The sequence below is a fragment of the Bos indicus genome, chromosome 10 (assembly GCF_029378745.1).
Source record: "Bos indicus isolate NIAB-ARS_2022 breed Sahiwal x Tharparkar chromosome 10, NIAB-ARS_B.indTharparkar_mat_pri_1.0, whole genome shotgun sequence".
Taxonomy (NCBI): Eukaryota; Metazoa; Chordata; class Mammalia; order Artiodactyla; family Bovidae; genus Bos; species Bos indicus.
This window is the reverse complement of record NC_091769.1, coordinates 42,584,385-42,601,528: the sequence shown is the minus strand read 5'-3', so window position 1 is coordinate 42,601,528 and position 17,144 is coordinate 42,584,385. Positions and strand designations below refer to the sequence as shown.

Sequence of the window (17,144 nt, the reverse complement as noted above, 5' to 3'; positions counted from 1 at the left end):
AAGAGCTAAAACTCTAAGACTGTTAGAAGAAAATGAGGTGTAAAGCTTCATAATATTGGCTCTGTAAGTCATTGGCTTTGGTGTCATTTTAGATATGACACCAAAAGCATAAGCACCCAAAGAAAAAAACGTAAATTAGAGTTATGCAAAAACAAACTTTAATTCAAAGGACTGTATCAAGAAAATTAAAAGACACTCCACAGAAATGGGAGAAAATATTTGCAAATCATTTATCTGATAAAGGACCAATATCCAAAAAACTCTAGAACTGTTTTGACTCAACAGTAGAAAGGCAATTTTAAAATGAACAGTTTTTAAAATGTCAAATAGATGTTTCTCTAAAGATATACAAGTAGCCCACAAGCACATGATAAGATGCTCAGCATCATTCATCCATTAAGGAAATGAAAATCAAAACCACGGTGAAATGCCACTTAACACCCACAAGAATAGTTGAAAAACACAGTGGAAATTCCTAGCGGTCCAGTTATTAGAACTCCAAGCTGTCGTGCTGAGGGCTTGGGTTCAGTCACTGGTTAGGGAAGAAAATTCCACAAGCCACATAGGGTGGGGAAAAATCCAAATAAAAAAGCCAAAAACAGTAATGAGTTGGTGAGGTTGTGGAGAGACTGGACTCTTTATACACTGCTGGTGGGAATGGACAGTGATCTAGCTGCAATAGGAAATAGTTTGATAGTTTCTGAAAAAGTTAAACATAAAATTTACCATGTGACCCACTCCTAGATATATACCCAAGATAATTAAAAATGTGTCCAAACTTGTTTGTAAATATTTATGATAGCCAAGAAATGGAAATACCCTGTATCTCTGTTGTTATTGTTGTTTAGTCACTAAGTTGTGTCCCATTCATTGTGACCCCATAGCCCACCAGGCTCCTCTGTCCATGGGACTTCCCAAGCAAGAATATTGGAGTGGGTTGCCATTTCCTTCTTCAGGAGATTTTCCCAATACAGGGATCAAACCTGAGTCTCCTGCATTGGCAAGTGGATTCTTGACCACTGAGCAACCAGGGAATCCCCAACCTGTATCTCTGTCAATTGATTAATAGATACAATGTGGTATATCCATAAAATACAATATTAGTCTTGAAATGAAGTATTGACAAATGCTCTAACATGAACGAATCTTGAAAACAAGTGAAAGAAGCCAGGTATATATGATTCCATTTATATGAAATTCCAAAATAGGAAAATCCATAGAGACAGAAAGTAGATTAGTGATTGCCAGTGGCTGGTAAAAATGAAAAGTGACTGTTAATAGATACAGAATTTCTTTTGCAGATGATGAAAATGTTCTGAAATTAATGGTAATGATTGTATAGCTTTATGAATATATCAAAACTCAGAATTGTATACTTTAAAAGTGAATTTTATAGTATGTGAATTATATCCCAGTTTTAAAATATTTGAATTCTTAGGGATCTGTTAATATGCTCTTGATTTTTACTTTTTAGGCAATATAGTAATTCTGGCAGTCTTTAACCTTTAAATAGGTTTTTCTAAATTATCCTTTCTAGAATGAGGTTAGAATTACTGATAAAAGTGAAAGGATATTTTCTGAACTTATTTACTTAGACCATTTAAAAACCTGCTGTATAAATACATTTTTTAAATAAAAATAGTAGCTTCATACACTACTGAAATTAAAGTGTGATATTGTTATTTAAAATACAAGAGAAATTAACCTGTCATCCTGTATATGGTTTTCATGGCTTGCTCTAGAGAGTCCATACTTCGGTACTGATACATTGTAGTATCGTTATTACAGGAGAACCGATTCCCCCTCGGACCTTGACTGAAGCTGGCACAATGGCTCTTTGCTACAGTGCTGCTTGGGACGCTCGAGTTATCACTAGTGCTTGGTGGGTGTACCATCATCAGGTAATAAGGGCTGTGGTCCTGTTTCTTAATTTAGTGAGAAGGGTAACTGTTCCAAATTTTGAGGGTATGGAATTGAACAAGGCAGACAAAGTACCTTGTGATAGAGTTGACATTTTGATATTGAAGAAAAATATATAGTGGCAGGTAACAAAGTGTTTTTAAAGCATAGTAAGGGGATAGAGAGTGATACAGGGTACCATTTTGAATATAGTGTCAGGGAAAGCCTTTCTGGAAGGGTAAGATTTGAGGAGAGACTTAGAGTGATCCATGCAGTTATATGGGATAGACTGTTCCAGTTATGACTGGCACACTGACCTAAAAGGTCTTTCACCTGTTCACCTTTGTTGAAATTTTCTGAATTCTCTTTGGCTTTTCCTGTAAAGTGGATTATCAGTGGTGGTGGTGGTGGTTTTTTTTTTTTATTATATCCTTGGTTTTAGTAATTGCCATTTTTTTGTGGTTAATGCTATTTTCTTGATGGTACTTCATTCCATATATGATTTCACATTGCTTTTCAAAGTCTTAAAGTTATACAGCAAGATTAAAAAAGTTCAATACCATTATCCTCCCTTAGATTTAGTTTCATTTTATATTTGTTTATATTTGTTTTCTGCTGTGCTGTAATACTGTGTTCTTAGGAAATTAATATCACTTCTGGGGTTATTTTTTATGCCTTGTTGCAGTGTAATAAAAATGGTTTTGATTATTTTATGAATAGGTTTTTTTAGTGTGCTTTTAATCCCTTGCATACCTATTACTAGTAAAGATACTCTCAGATTTGGGTGTTTCACAGATGTGTAAAATTTTTTTAAACTGTGGAATTATATTGCTCACTTCCTATTTTGCCAAGTTAGAATATATTTTTAAAAATAAGCTATTATCCTTATTTACTAAAATGAAAGGTTATTTCATTAACAACTCCGCCCCCCCCCAAATAAATAAGATGAAAGATTGTTTCTTCCTCCCCCACCCAGGCCAGGAAAAATATCTCAGGAAAGGATTTAATGTGATAAATAGAGTTAATATAGTTTTATATACCTTTATGTTAAGCTTTTTAAACTATCCTTATTTTTCTTGTTTTATCTCACATGAGAGGCAAATGTGGGTCAGTTGTGGCTCTGGTCCACGGCATTTGAAAATGATTGATGTAGTATATCCTTTGTTATTTCTTCTGTTACTGACAAAGTTACACCTATCTTTGAAGAGATATTTGTCCTTTCAGTGTTAAGAATTTTTGCTAAATTATAAACTTTTCAGGACATACTGCTGTTTACTTTAATATGGCTTTACTTTCTCAGGTGAAAATCTTAGAAATGTGTTTAAGACAAGAGTATAATGTATCATTATGTTTCTCAGGTATCTAAAACAGCACCAACTGGGGAATATTTGACCACAGGAAGCTTCATGATAAGAGGTAATGACTTGTCAGTGGATTGTGGAGACAGGTTTGAAGACCATCTGCTAACATTCTCAGAACAGAAACTATATTCTGATTTCATATATGAAGTATGTTATTAAATAAGGAAGATTTTACTATGGTTTGGCAAATTTAGCATTTGACATGCTCATGCCATATATATTTTTTATTAATGACAGTGTTCTTTCACATAGTTTACGTTTATAAGGGTAAGAAAGTAAATAGCATGACCTTTTTTCTAAAAATAGATTATTCAAGATCTGACTAACCCAGAAGATGAGAGCAAGCATTCATAATTTTTCTTTCTTAATTCTAATTCCTATACATAATGCCAAAGTCTGTTAATGGAAAATGTTGCTTGATGACAGCAAAAAAAAAAAAAAAGAACAGATTTGACTACTGTGTCAGATATCTTATAATCATAAAATGCAGAAAATGGAATTTTAAAAATGTACATTATCTTTGCAGGAAAAAAGAATTTCCTTCCTCCTTCACATCTAATGATGGGGTTTAGCTTCCTCTTTAAGGTATTCTTCAGCTGCTTCTTTTTTTTTTTTTCCCCCCTGATTTTCACTAGTCTTACCTAAAGTTCCACCAATGAAAAGAACTGTTTCTGTAGGTAGATGAGTCTTGTGTTTGGAGACATCGGGGTGAACGAAAAGTCAGAGTGCAGGATGAAGACATGGAGACACTGGCAAGTTGTACAAGTGAACTCATATCAGAAGAAATGGAACAGCTAGGTAGTATACAGATTTTAATAAAGCAGCTTATAATGTTTTCCATTGTCTAGTTTTGCTTGTGAATTTTTAGAAGATCGTCTCTTTTGGGATAATTAAAATTTCAAAAATACCCAACTTATCAACTTAATTGAATTTTCATTTTTTGAAATGTTCAGTATACTTATTCCAGTGAATTATAAAGTGTTTAATTGAATCCATAACCAATACTTGAATGTATGTTTATATTGTAAAACTTCAATATTTCATGCATGCATGTATGGTAGGTCTCTTCAGTTGTGTCCAACTCTTTGCAGCCCTGTGAACTGTAGCCTGCCATGATCTCCTGTCCATGGGATTCTCCAGGCAGGAATACTGGAGTGGGTTGCTGTGCTCTTCTCCAGAGGATCTTCCCGACCCAGGGTTTGGACCCGGGTCTCTTAGGTCTCCTGCATTGACAGGAGAGTTCTTTACCACTAGTGCCACCTGGGAAACCCAGTATTAATGAGTAATACATAAATGTGTTTATTAGAGATAGACTCAGGTATATATAAATAAGTATTTACTTTTGGATTTAGGATTTAGAAGCAATACAAAGATGAGTTATTATACATGCAGTTTCTTATGAGAATTTACCTTGATTTAATAATATATTTGCTTCAAGTAGAGAGCAGCTATGGTTGCTGGAGTAAATAAACCTGCCTACCTAAAGGAACTAGGGAATATATGCCCTCGAAGTTATTTTTACATATTCTGCAGTCATTGCTTCTTAAGAATAAAATCTCATTGTTTCACTTAACAACTACTGTTGTACATGATTCTGTTTTATTGAATTTTCACCATGTTCCTGACATGAATACTTTATTTACATTATTTTTTATTGAATTCTCACAACCATCCTTGGTTGGTGGCATCTCATTTTTATAGGTGAGGTAACTGGAGAAGATGCAGAAAACACGAGTTTGATCCTTGGTTCAGGAAGATCCCCTGGAGGAGGGCATGGCAACCCACTCCAGTATTCTTGTCTGGAGGATCCATGGACAGAGGAGCCTGGTGGGCCTCAGTCCATAGGGTCGCAAAGAATTGGACGTGACTGAAGCAACTGAGCGCACACACACACACAACTGAACCATATTATTACCACTAGATGGTGTTCCTTTTGCAAAAGTGTGAACACTTTCTGTGTGCCAGTTACATAACTTGTTTTATTTCATTTCAGTTCTCATGCTCAAATTATGATAAAATTGGCAGAATTTCTATAACTGCTTCTATTTTTCTTGTTTCGGAAATAACAAAGACAAGATACAGTTTTCATTGCAGAAATGATTGCAATGTCTAAGAAATTTATTGTGGTATAGGATCTTGGAGATCATTTATTCCAGTCAGTTCCTGATACCAAGTATCCTTTTATCTAAGTCAGAGTAACCTTTGGGGATGATCCAGTATTTTTCTGGTGATGTTTTGGAGAACGAGGGAGTGAATAGAATATTTTTATGAAGTTTTCAAGGAAATCATCTAACTTGGTTGTGATGATAGCATGCTGACTTTCCTTATTGTAATTTAGCAGATGGGGGTGAAAGTAGCAGTGAAGAAGATAAAGACGAATTACATGAAACTCCTGTGGAAGTGGAGCTCGTGACTCAGGTTGACCAAGAGGATGTTACTATTCAGAGTGGTGGCAATGAACTAAATGAACTAATTCAGGAAGAAAGCTCTGAAGATGAAGGAGAATCTGAGGGGGTGGTAAAAGATCAGGAACCTGTTGGTGAAATGAAGGATGAAGGAGAAGAGACATTAAATTATCCTGATACTTCCATCGACTTGTCCCACCTTCAGTCCCAAAGGTAATTTCAAAGCCATAATTTTCAGTCTTATTTTGTAAGCTGGGAGTGATGACCTTATAAAAATAATGCTAAGATTGACTTCAGTGCTTTTACCCTCCATTGTCCTACGATCTTACTGTCTGTTCACCATTTGATAAGGGGGTAGAACTCTCTTAAAATCTCAGGACCCAGGGTAGAAAAATACAGTAAATATGAAAGTTGCCAAACTAGATGAAAATAGAAACAAGTTAATGTTTATAAATTCTAATAATAAAAAGGCAATTACACTTTTTTTTAAAAGGGTGTCTTAGTCTTTAATGTCTCACAGATCACTAGGTAAACACCATAGCTATGAAAAGTTTATTATTTGAGTAGTTAGGAAAGGCTTAGGAGTCAGACCAGTATTGAGTCTTAAAGTGGGTCCTTGGGCAAATGACTGAGTCTAAGCTTCAGTTTCCTTCTTGGTGAAAAGAGAATGGTACCACCCTTCATAGGGTTTTTGTGAAGGTTATATGCATGTAAAGCATCTCACAGTGTCCAATACATGTCAGCTATTTAAGAATATAAAGTGAGACGATGAGCAGTTTTTTTTTAGGATGAGCAATTTGATTATACTTTTTCTAATTTTACCAAATTTGAAAATGTATAGCATTGCCAATAATTAATTAGGAGAGTGATATGGGAATGTTTGGGGACTTTGTAACTGAATGCCTGTAAAGACTTGTGGACTCCTCTTTCTGTTTGTTTCCATAGGTCCCTTCAGAAATTGTCTTCAAAAGAGGAATCTTCTAATATGGTAACATTTTTCTTCAAAGTGTTTTGAAGAACATCATGTCATTCTCAATAAATAAGAATAATTTTCTACTTTTTAATTTTGACTTTTGAAAAATTAACATTAGTGATGTTATTGTTTGTATTTGCTTGTGTTTTTCTTTTAATTTTAATAGAGTGACAGTAAATTGCAGAGCCGAAGGCATTTGTCAGCCAAGGAAAGAAGGTAAATATACTTGTGTTATTTAACTGAAAAGCATCTATTTTTTATAATTGACAGTTCGGTTATGACAGATCACTTGGCTGTTATAAAGATCTCATTAAAATTACCAAGATTTAGCATAAATTTTGTTTTGTTTTTTACATTCAGCTCTAATAGCTCTAATAGGTTTTTCTTTTTAAGGGGCCCAGTCTGCCACTATAATCAGATAGGTCAAGTAACACAAAACAGACCTTTTATTACATAAATGTGTATGGTAATAATTGCAGTATATTAAATAGGCTGATTCTATGATACTATTGACAAAAGTGAAAAGGAATACAGGCATACCACATTTTATTGTGCTTTGCAGATTTTTAATGTTTTTTAACAAATTGAAGGTTTATGGTAATCCTGTATGGAGCAAATCTATTGCCATCATTTTCCAACATCATTTTTTTACTTCATGTCTCTGGATCATATTTTGATAATTCTTGCAATGTTTAAGCTTTTTATTATTAATTGTTCAGGTGATCTGTGATCAGTGAACTTTGTTTCTATTGTAAAGTGATTATGAGGCACTGAAAGCTCAGGTGGTGGTATTTTTTTTTAGCAATAAAGTATTGATTAAGGTATATACAATTGCTTTTTAAAGACATATTGCTTTGCACACTTGATAGACTACAGGGTAGTATAAGCATAAATTTATATGCACTGGGAAACCAAAAAATTCATGACTTGCTTTACTGCATATTCACTTTATTGCAATGGTCTGGAACAGAAATTGTAATATTTCTGAGGCATGCCTGTACTGAAATTAGGCAATTTTTATGTAAGAGGAAGACTTGGGGGTTTCCCCCCCACTTTTTTTTTCCCTTTAACATGATAGGGCTTAGAAGGCAAACAGAAAAAGATAAAGAGTGAAAGGGATAAAAGACAACTACTGGAGGGTGAAAAGACTACAACTGGTAAAGCACTCCAGAAAGAGGCCCTAGATTGGAATGGATAATAAACCCTTTTGTTTGATCATCTTTATAAATTATAGAAAACTGAGTGCTGGTATTTATGAGTATGGTATTATGCTAGATACTATGGTAGTATATACAAAGAGGGAAAATATAAAGTTTGTGCCTTCAAGAAGCTTTTGAGTCCTGGATTCAAGAAATAGCCGTAAGTCTGTAAATAGTGTTATCTGAAAGTGATACAGCATTTCAGGAATAAGAATTTTTTGTGCACTGAAGTGTTTTGGGAAATACCATCAGAAGTTTTTACCTTGAAGATATAGTTGCATCTTAGATAATGCAAGTTAAGGTCAGAAACTTCAAGGAGAATAAGTATGATCAAAGACAGGGAGGTGATAGGTATTTGGAAGTAATGTTGAGAGTGCTTTGGGGAAATGGATAAGTAGATTGAGGCGGAAGGAACAAAATGTTCATGTTTGTGAATTGATGATAAAATTGGCAACGTGCAATTGAATCAAAAGTGGAGAACCTAGAATAACAAGGTAAGTGTTCTAGACTTATCCTAAAAGTGATGTGAGGAGGACTTTTGGAAGATTTTGAATGGGAATGTGACATAGGTAAACAATAACGGAAAATTAATGTGAAAGTTCATGTAGAACAGATTATGGGGGAAATATGGAGGAAGTCTGGGTGGTAAGTGATGAGGACTTGGACTAGAGCAGTGGCACTGGTAAGGTGATTGCACAGTAATAGGATTTTCCTTTCCTCTTTATTTTCTAAGATCCATTTATTCCACTGACAGACCCACAAATGTTTTACTGAATATTTAACATCTGCCAAGGACAAAGACTTACAAATCCCTTTGCCTCGCCATCAAGGTGTTGAGGGACTGAATGTGGCTACTGATTCAGGATAAGTCAAGGATGACAGTGTGTTGAGCCTGGATGCCAGGAAGAATCATAAATGCATGAGAGGAAATTTTTTAGCTTTTCTAGTGTGATGACTTGCACTCCTTTTATACTGTAGCCTGGTGATGACAAGTTAAGCAGAAGGCACGATCTCATACACGTTCCCTTCCGTGTGTCATTTTTTTAGGGTATTAAGAATTTGAAATTCTAAGATTAAGATATTTTCCATTTCATTTATATTTAGGGAAATGAAGAAAAAGAAGCTTCCAAATGACTCAGGGGATTTAGAAATGACAGAAGCAAAGGACAAAGAAAAAGAAAATGCTCTACACATTGAAACTCATCAGAACACAAGCAAAAATGTCCCGGTTGTTCAGCCAATGAAGCGAGGACAAAAGGTAATACTTGGCACTATATGATCCACAAGTGAAGTTGTGAGGCTCCTTTTTTAAGGTTTAAGTGAAACAGAAGAATAATCTTGTGTGACTTCTTTTGAAAATTAGTTGAAAAGATAGTGTTAAGGAGCATAGAGATCACTTTCTGTTCTTTTAAGATCATCTATACAGAAACTCTCAAGTTATGTAGAAGAGGAATAGGAGATTGATTTATTTGCCAGAGACACTCAGCTAAAAACTGGCAGTGCTGATCTGATAATTTAACTTAGTCGTTTCTTTTTCAATTATTAATGCAATTTTGGTTACAGTTCTTACATATTTTATAAAGGTAGGGGATGAAGAAAGAGGAGGTAGTGGATATAGACTATACTTTAAAAAATGTAGCTGTGTAGAGATTGTGAACTGATGTATAGGTGTATCTTTAAGAAAATTAAAGTCCTTTGAAAAAAAATTTTTTTAATTTAGTTTTCTTCAGCTATGGAGTTTTTTATTTTTGGTTGTGCTGGGACTTCACTGCTGCTTGGGCTTTTCTCTAGTTGAGGCAAGCAGGGGCTACTCTCTAGTTGCAATGCACAGACTTCTCATTTCAGTGGCTTCTCTTGAAGAGCACAGGCTCTAGGCATGCAAGCTTCACAAGTTGTGGTACATGGACTCAGTTCAATTCCTGGACCAGGGATGAAAAGGGGAAAAAAAAATCAATTCTCCCTGTATTACTATGCAAATTCAACATGAAATCATTCAAAAAAGAATTGCGATTTTAAATTAACATTTGAAAGTTCATTTGAAAGAGTACATACCAGAGAATAGTTAAGGGAGTCTTGAAAAAGAAGATGAAGGATGGATCTCCCTACTAGGTAGTAAAACATTTACTGTTAAGACTTTCTAAAACAGAATGGTATTAATGAACAGCCAGTAGAAAAGTGAAGCAGAATAAAATCTAGACACAGAACGATAAATTGTGCTTTAAAGGGTATGAAGCATTCAAAATTAGTGGCTAGTAATGTTTTAAAAAATACTATAAATATCTGGGGAAACAGTGTCAGACTTTATTTTTTTGGGCTCCAAAATCACTGCAGATGGTGACTGCAGCCCTGAAATTAAAAGATGCCTACTCCTTGGAAGGGAAGTTATGTCCAACCTAGATAGCATATTCAAAAGTAGAGACATTACTTTGCCAACAAAGGTCCGTCTGGTCAAGGCTATGGTTTTTCGTGAGGTCATGTATGGATGTGAGAGTTGGCCTGTGAAGAAGGCTGAGCGCCGAAGAATTGATGCTTTTGAACTGTGGTGTTGGAGAAGACTCTTGAGAGTCCCTTGGACTGCAAGGAGATCCAACCAGTCCATCGTGAAGGAGATCAGCCCTGGGATTTCTTTGGAAGGAATGATGCTGAAGCTGAAACTCCAGTACTTTGGCCACCTCATGCGAAGAGTTGACTCCTTGGAAAAGACTCTGATGCTGGGAGGGATTGGGGGCAGAAGGAGAAGGGGACGACAGAGGATGAGATGGCTGGATGGCATCACTGACTCGATGGACATAAGTCTGGGTGAACTCCGGGAGTTGGCGATGCACAGGGAGGCCTGGCATGCTGCGATTCAAGGGGTCGCAAAGAGTCGGACACGACTGAGCGACTGAACTGAACTGAACTGAAAGTAAATATCTGGTGGAGAAAAGAACCATCAATATAATTCAATATAATTGATAGGGCAAATTGCAGGGTAGGGGGTAGATCAGAGATATGTTTATGTAAACAAGGGGAATTTTTTTACCCATCAAATTAATAGATAATGTGTATTCAGTCATTCAGTACAAGTTTGAATATATACCATGGGAATTCCAATCAAGAGTCCTAACAGTGCATTTACCCTCTGACTCAGCAATACTTATTTTTAGTCATTATCTTAAAAAAAGTCATATGTATGCACTAAGGGTATTTGTCCAGTTGATAGTATTAAGCAGTCTTACTGAGTATTTAACATTTCATCTACAGATGAAGGAGAAGGCAATGGCACCCCACTCCAGTACTCTTGCCCGAAAAATCCCATGGACGGAGGAGCCTGGTGGGCTGCAGTCCATGGGGTCGCAGAGTCGGACACGACTGAGCGACTTCACTTTCACTTTTCACCTTCATGCATTGGAGAAGGAAATGGCAATCCACTCCAGTGTTCTTGCCTGGAGGATCCCAAGGATGGTGGAGCCTGGTGGGCTGCTATGGGGTCACACAGAGTCGGACACGACTGAAGTGACTTAGCAGCAGCTGCAGCAGCTACAGATGAAATTTAGGCAGTCTGCAAATAATGGCTTTGCTTTTCTTTCTCATGTTTCTTATACTGACTCAAACATCAGTACAGTGTGGCATAAAAGTAAGAATAGCATGCCTCTTTGTTATAGTAATACATTAAAGGGACTAATTCTAAGATTATTAACATTGTAGTATGTTTCTTGTGGGTTGTTGGTAGATATCCTTTACAAAGGGCTAGTGTTAATAATCATGAGTTAAATTTTATTGTATGCTTTTTCTGCATCTGTTTTTCTCCCTCAATGAGTTCATGTGGTGTAAATTACAGAATAAAACCCCCTAATACTGTCCTTGCCTTGTTTGGGTATCTAGGTGATACCAGCTTCATAAAGTGAATTTGGTACTTTTCCTTTTTTATGCTCTCTAGTACTTTGTATTGGAGAAGGCGATGGCACCCCACTCCAGTACTCTTGCCTGGAAAATCCCATGGACGAGGGAGCCTGGTGGGCTGCCATCTATGGGGTCACACAGAGTCAGGATATGACTGAAGTGACATAGCAGCAGCAGTACTTTGTATAAAATGGAGATCATTTGTTCCTTGAAATTTTTTTTTAGCAATTGGGCCTGATGTTTAGGGATATCTGGCTTACCTGGTGGCTTAGATGGTAAATAATCTGCATGTAATGCAGGAGACCCGAGTTCCATCCCTGGGTTGGGAAGATCCCCTGGAGAAGGAAATGGCAATCCACTCCAGTATTCTTGCCTGGAGAATTCCATGGACAAAAGAGCCTGGCTGGCTACAGTCCATGGGGTCACAAAAGAGTCGGACACAATTGAGCAAGTAACACTTTCAGGGTAAGTTTTTAAGTACTTAATTTCTTTAGCGATCATAACTCCATTCAGGTTTTTTTTTTTTTTTTCCCCAAAGTTGGTTTTCCTAAGTTATATTTTGCCAAGAAACTATTCTTTTTGTTGAGTTTTCCATTTCTTGGTTCAGTGTATTGGTGATACTGTTCATTTTATTCTCAGGGTTTTTGTTGTTTTGTGGTGTAATGTACATATAGTGGGCTTCCCAGGTGGCTCAGTGGGAACGAACCTGCCTGCCTGTGCAGGAGACGCGGTGGACCCAGGTTTGATCCCTGGGTTGGGAAGAGCCCCTGGAGGAAATGGCAACCCACTCCAGTATTCTTGCCTGGAAAAATTCCATGGACAGAGAAGTCTGGCAGGCTGCAGTCCATGGGGTCTCCAAGAGTCAGACATGATTCAGTACACATGCTACATATATATAGTAATATGCAGATACTTTGCTTTTAGCTCAGTTTTTATATCCACATACATCTGTGAAACCAACACCCAGAACAAGACCCTTGAATGTTTATATTACTCCAGAAAGCTCACTCTTGCCCCTTTCTAAATAGTATTCCCACCAGAGAAAAACATGTCTTAATTACAGTAGATTATTTTGCCTGTTTTTGAGCTTTATGTAAAAAAGCAATCATCGTTTATATATTCCTGTCTTACATCTTTCACTCAACCTTGTGAATCATCCATGTTGTTCTAACAGTTCATTTGCACTGCTCAATAGCATCTGCCAGTTTCCGTCTACTACATTGTTCATCATTGAAGACCTGTATCTTTTAGGTTCCCAAATATGCGTTTCTGTCCTGTGTAGCTGCGAGTGGAAATGCTGGGTTATAGCGCACGTGTTGTGTTTGGCTTAGTAGGTATTAGCAGTTTTCGGAGTGCTTGTACCAGTTTCCCACCAAGCTGTGTATCTGAGTTCCAGTTGCTTTACATCGTCACTTTCATTTGGTATTGTTGGGGTTTTTCAAGTCATTCAAATGTGTACATACTGAAATCTTAATTTAGCTTTTAAAAGTTGGGTTGTCCAGCTTTCTCACTGATTTATAGTTCTTTGAAATCCTAAATACATGTCTTTTCTTGGTTATCTGTACTAAAATTTTTTTCATGTTTTGAGACTTGCTTTTTCACTTCTGTAGTATTTTGATGAACAGCATTTGTCAATTTTAATGAAGTCTGATTTGTCAATCTTGTATAGTGTTTTTTGTGTGTCTTATTAAATCTTTATGATTTTGTAAATTTGTTATTTGGGTCCTAGCTAAGACTAGTCAAGATGAAAGCCTTTGGAGGTGAAGCTTGTATGTCTGTGGTTTTAAAAACTGGTCGAGTGATTTGGATGTGTACCCAGAGTAAAGAATCAGTAGTTTAATTGATGAAATACAAGGTATTAAGAGTCTCTGCAATAAATACCCAGCTAAACTTTGCTGCCCCGTTTCCTGTTCTTATGTGTATCCTGATGGCAACCACGTGTGATGACTAGCCATTACTACTCTGTTCTGTCTTTACGTTATAATCTTGCCTTTCTTGTATTCCCAGATGCAATGAATCTTTCAGTTCTTGCTCAAGCTTAAAAAAAGTCTCCTTTCTCTAAATTATCTTAGATATAAACTTGTTTGCATTTAGAATATTTTGCATTAATTTACTCTTCTTCTGTGTATCTTTTTTCCACAAGATGATCAATTGTTTGAGGGTGAGGACTATGGTTTTATCCATCTTCAAAGACTCCATATTGTTTGTTAAAGTGGTGCCTTACTGAATAAGCATTTTGACAGAATTAAAGAAGTGGCTTTTCTTTATATACATGTCTTAACATTTTCTTACTGCTAAATTTTTCCAATCAAAAATGTTTATTTTGTAGAGTAAAATGAAAAAAATGAAGGAAAAATACAAGGACCAAGATGAAGAAGAACGTGAGCTCATCATGAAATTGCTGGGAGTAAGTAACATTTAATAATATTTTCATTTGTTTGTCAGGGGGCATCCAGACCACTGCCTTATTGCTGGGAGTAAGCAACATTTAATAATAATTTCATTTGTTTGTCAAGGGGCATCCAGACCACTGCCTATCATATGCTGTGCATTTGTTAAAGAACTGACAACAGTGAAAATACTGTCAACATTAACTGTTTTTCCCTCTATGAAGTCTGCAGGTTCGAACAAAGAAGAAAAAGGGAAAAAGGGAAAGAAAGGCAAAATAAAGGATGAACCAGTGAAGAAACAGCCCCAGAAACCTAGAGGTGGACCAAGAGTTTCAGACAGCATAAAGAAAGAAACTCCATCCCTTGAAATTACCACTCATGAGTTACAAGACTTGGCTGTAGATGAACCACATGATGACAAGGTAAGGCTACCACATGCATGGGCTTTTGCTTCTTAATTAGGGTGACCAACGATCTCAAGGTTCCCAGGACATGGGATTTACAGTGCTAAAATAAAACCAGGGTGAGTGGTAACCCTATTCTTAATGGGAAGTTACCTTAGAAATATAGCCTAAAAGACCTAAATTTTAATTGCTATATATAAAAATGGCAGTGTTGGTTAGCTCCTAAAAAGTTTATCATAAGCCATTAGAAAATTTTATGGAGAAACTAGATTCTGGTGGAAACTTAGTTAAAACAGATAATTAGGATTATGTTGACCATGAATGAGAAATGAATTTGCAGTTTTCTAGTTTTTTCTATAAGAATATATACTATATTACATGATGTCAAATGTGACTACAGTGTGAAATGTTGACATTTTTCCAGTTAAGATATTTGCCTAGTTGTTCCATCAGCTGAGTATGAAAGTCTGGCCTCAATGTATATCTTCTTGCATGAATATATCTTTTTGAAATTCTGAACAAAGGATTTATTGTTTTATAAATTGGTAAAAAAATTTTGTTTCACCTTTATATTTTTATTCATGGCAGTTAAACTTTGGTTGTATTGTGTGCTCCATTCAGTGCAGGTAGTGCTTACAGGGATCCTAAACGTATTACTGTTTTCTTGGTTCCCCGAACAGTGTTGTTTAGTAATATTAAAACTCACTTTGTCTTCAGATTTTTATATTACTTACTCTGTAAACCTTACACTCAAATATTCATAACTGTTAGAATATTCATAATTATCAATGGGCCTCCCTGGCAGCTGAGATGGTAAAGAATCTGCCTGCAGTGCAAAGAGACCTGGGTTCAATCCCTGTGTGGGGAAGATCCCCTGGAGAAGGAATGGCAAGCCCTCTCCAGTATTCTTGACTGGAGAATCCCATGGACAGAGGAGCCTGGTGAGCTGTACAGTCCATGGGGTTGCAAAGAGTCCGACCCAACTGAGTGACTAACACTTTCATTAGCATATATTCTGTGGAAGTCTTTTTTTTTTAACTTTAGGGCACATCCTTTTTCTCTTTGAATGGCATTGCTTTCTCATATATTAGACACATGTATTAACTTAGTCTATCTTATATTTATCAGTTTTTCTCTTCATAGATTTCAATGGTATAGAGTTTCAATTTAAGTTACAACTGACTTTTAAAATTTTATATATTTGAAACAGGAAGAACAAGATGTAGACCAGCAGGGAAATGAGGTATGATTTTGTGTTGGGGTTCATACTACAACATTGACTGCAATCCAGGTCCCACAATATCTGGCATACAACTTCTAGCTAGAACTTAAAAGGGTAAAAAAAAAAAAAAAAAAGACTACAAGCTCTGGAATAACACATTTGAATCCTAACTCTGTTACATATAACTACAACCTTGGAAACATTTTTCTTTGTGCCTCAGTTTCCTCATCTGAAAAACAGGGATATAATTGCCTCTACCGGGAGAGTTGTGTGAGAACTAAGATAGTATACATAAAGCATTTAGAAAAGTTCATGGCATATAGTAAGCACTAAGTGTACCAAGTGTTTTGTCCTAAATCTGAATTTACTCACGTTGTTAGATAAATACAGACAATCTTCTAGGCAGCCGACAAAATGGGAACTCTAAGCAGCCCTAGAATTTCTCCTTAAGAACAGGCATGAGAGATGACTGTTGTAATCTAGTTTCCCGACTTTGACATCTTTAACATTTGAGGATGGATAACTCTTTTTGTGGGGAGTTGTCCCATCCCTGGCATCTACCCACTAAAAGATGTCAGTAATGTTTCTGCTCCCAACGCTGCTTCAGTTATGACAACCAAAAATGCCTCCCTTTTTCTTAAATATATCTAAGTGTCATTTTGAAAATCGTCATTAATCTCTGCTTTATATATAGCCCCAAAGGGTAAAAGAAATCTTATCAGAAAATGATAAAATGTATTGATTGTTTTATTAGAATTTTCCTAGTTTAGGGCTGGTATAAATAGCTTTTGTAATTGTTTTTGTTTTCCCTTTTTAGGAAAATCTGTTTGACTCTTTGACAGGGCAGCCACATTCTGAAGATGTACTGCTGTTTGCCATTCCAATATGTGCCCCCTATACCACCATGACAAACTATAAGTAAGTCATTATGAGTTTACTCAAACAGCTGCCACAGCATTGACTTAGGAATCATTTTGTTATCTGTTTAGTAACACATGCAATTCCTTTTTAAAGATACAAAGTGAAACTTACTCCTGGAGTTCAGAAAAAGGGAAAAGGTATTTAAAATCTTTTTATGAATTATGATTTTAAGTATTTCTTGGCTGAACAAAAGTAGATTCTTCTATTTTCTGCTTACAGCTGCGAAAACAGCCTTGAATAGTTTCATGCATTCCAAAGAAGCAACAGCAAGAGAAAAAGACTTATTCCGCAGTGTAAAGGTAAAGTGTTCCTGTAGAAATCTCTAGAGATTGGTGGTACAGTTAAATGTGAGCAGTTATAATTCTTTTATTTTTGTATTGTTAGCAGATGGAAGCTGCAGCTATCATTTTGGTAGAAAGTAAATTTCAGATGAAAATTTTAGAAATGCCATTCTTTTGGCAGCAGAGGACATAATAAAGATCATAAAA

The 17,144-nt window shown here is 36.1% G+C and overlaps 1 protein-coding gene across 3 annotated transcripts in view; it reads left to right on the top strand.

The window, feature by feature from the left end:
• The window catches only part of NEMF (nuclear export mediator factor), a 56,355-nt gene that overhangs the window by 36,413 nt on the left and 2,798 nt on the right, over positions 1-17,144 (top strand). For 2 of the 3 annotated variants that reach the window (XR_002181579.2, XM_019968635.2), the window contains exons 19-32: positions 1,789-1,901; positions 3,258-3,315; positions 3,787-3,845; positions 3,938-4,058; positions 5,599-5,878; positions 6,611-6,653; positions 6,805-6,854; positions 8,942-9,095; positions 14,049-14,126; positions 14,334-14,531; positions 15,724-15,756; positions 16,553-16,653; positions 16,750-16,793; positions 16,876-16,955. Coding sequence is in view for 2 of the 3 variants with exons in the window: in XM_019968635.2 (XP_019824194.1) it covers positions 1,789-1,901; positions 3,258-3,315; positions 3,787-3,845; positions 3,938-4,058; positions 5,599-5,878; positions 6,611-6,653; positions 6,805-6,854; positions 8,942-9,095; positions 14,049-14,126; positions 14,334-14,531; positions 15,724-15,756; positions 16,553-16,653; positions 16,750-16,793; positions 16,876-16,955 (1,412 nt within the window). In the remaining variant the exon portion in view is untranslated. The remainder of the gene's footprint in view (positions 1-1,788; positions 1,902-3,257; positions 3,316-3,786; positions 3,846-3,937; positions 4,059-5,598; positions 5,879-6,610; positions 6,654-6,804; positions 6,855-8,941; positions 9,096-14,048; positions 14,127-14,333; positions 14,532-15,723; positions 15,757-16,552; positions 16,654-16,749; positions 16,794-16,875; positions 16,956-17,144) is intronic. The other variant, XM_019968636.2, reaches the window with a different exon arrangement.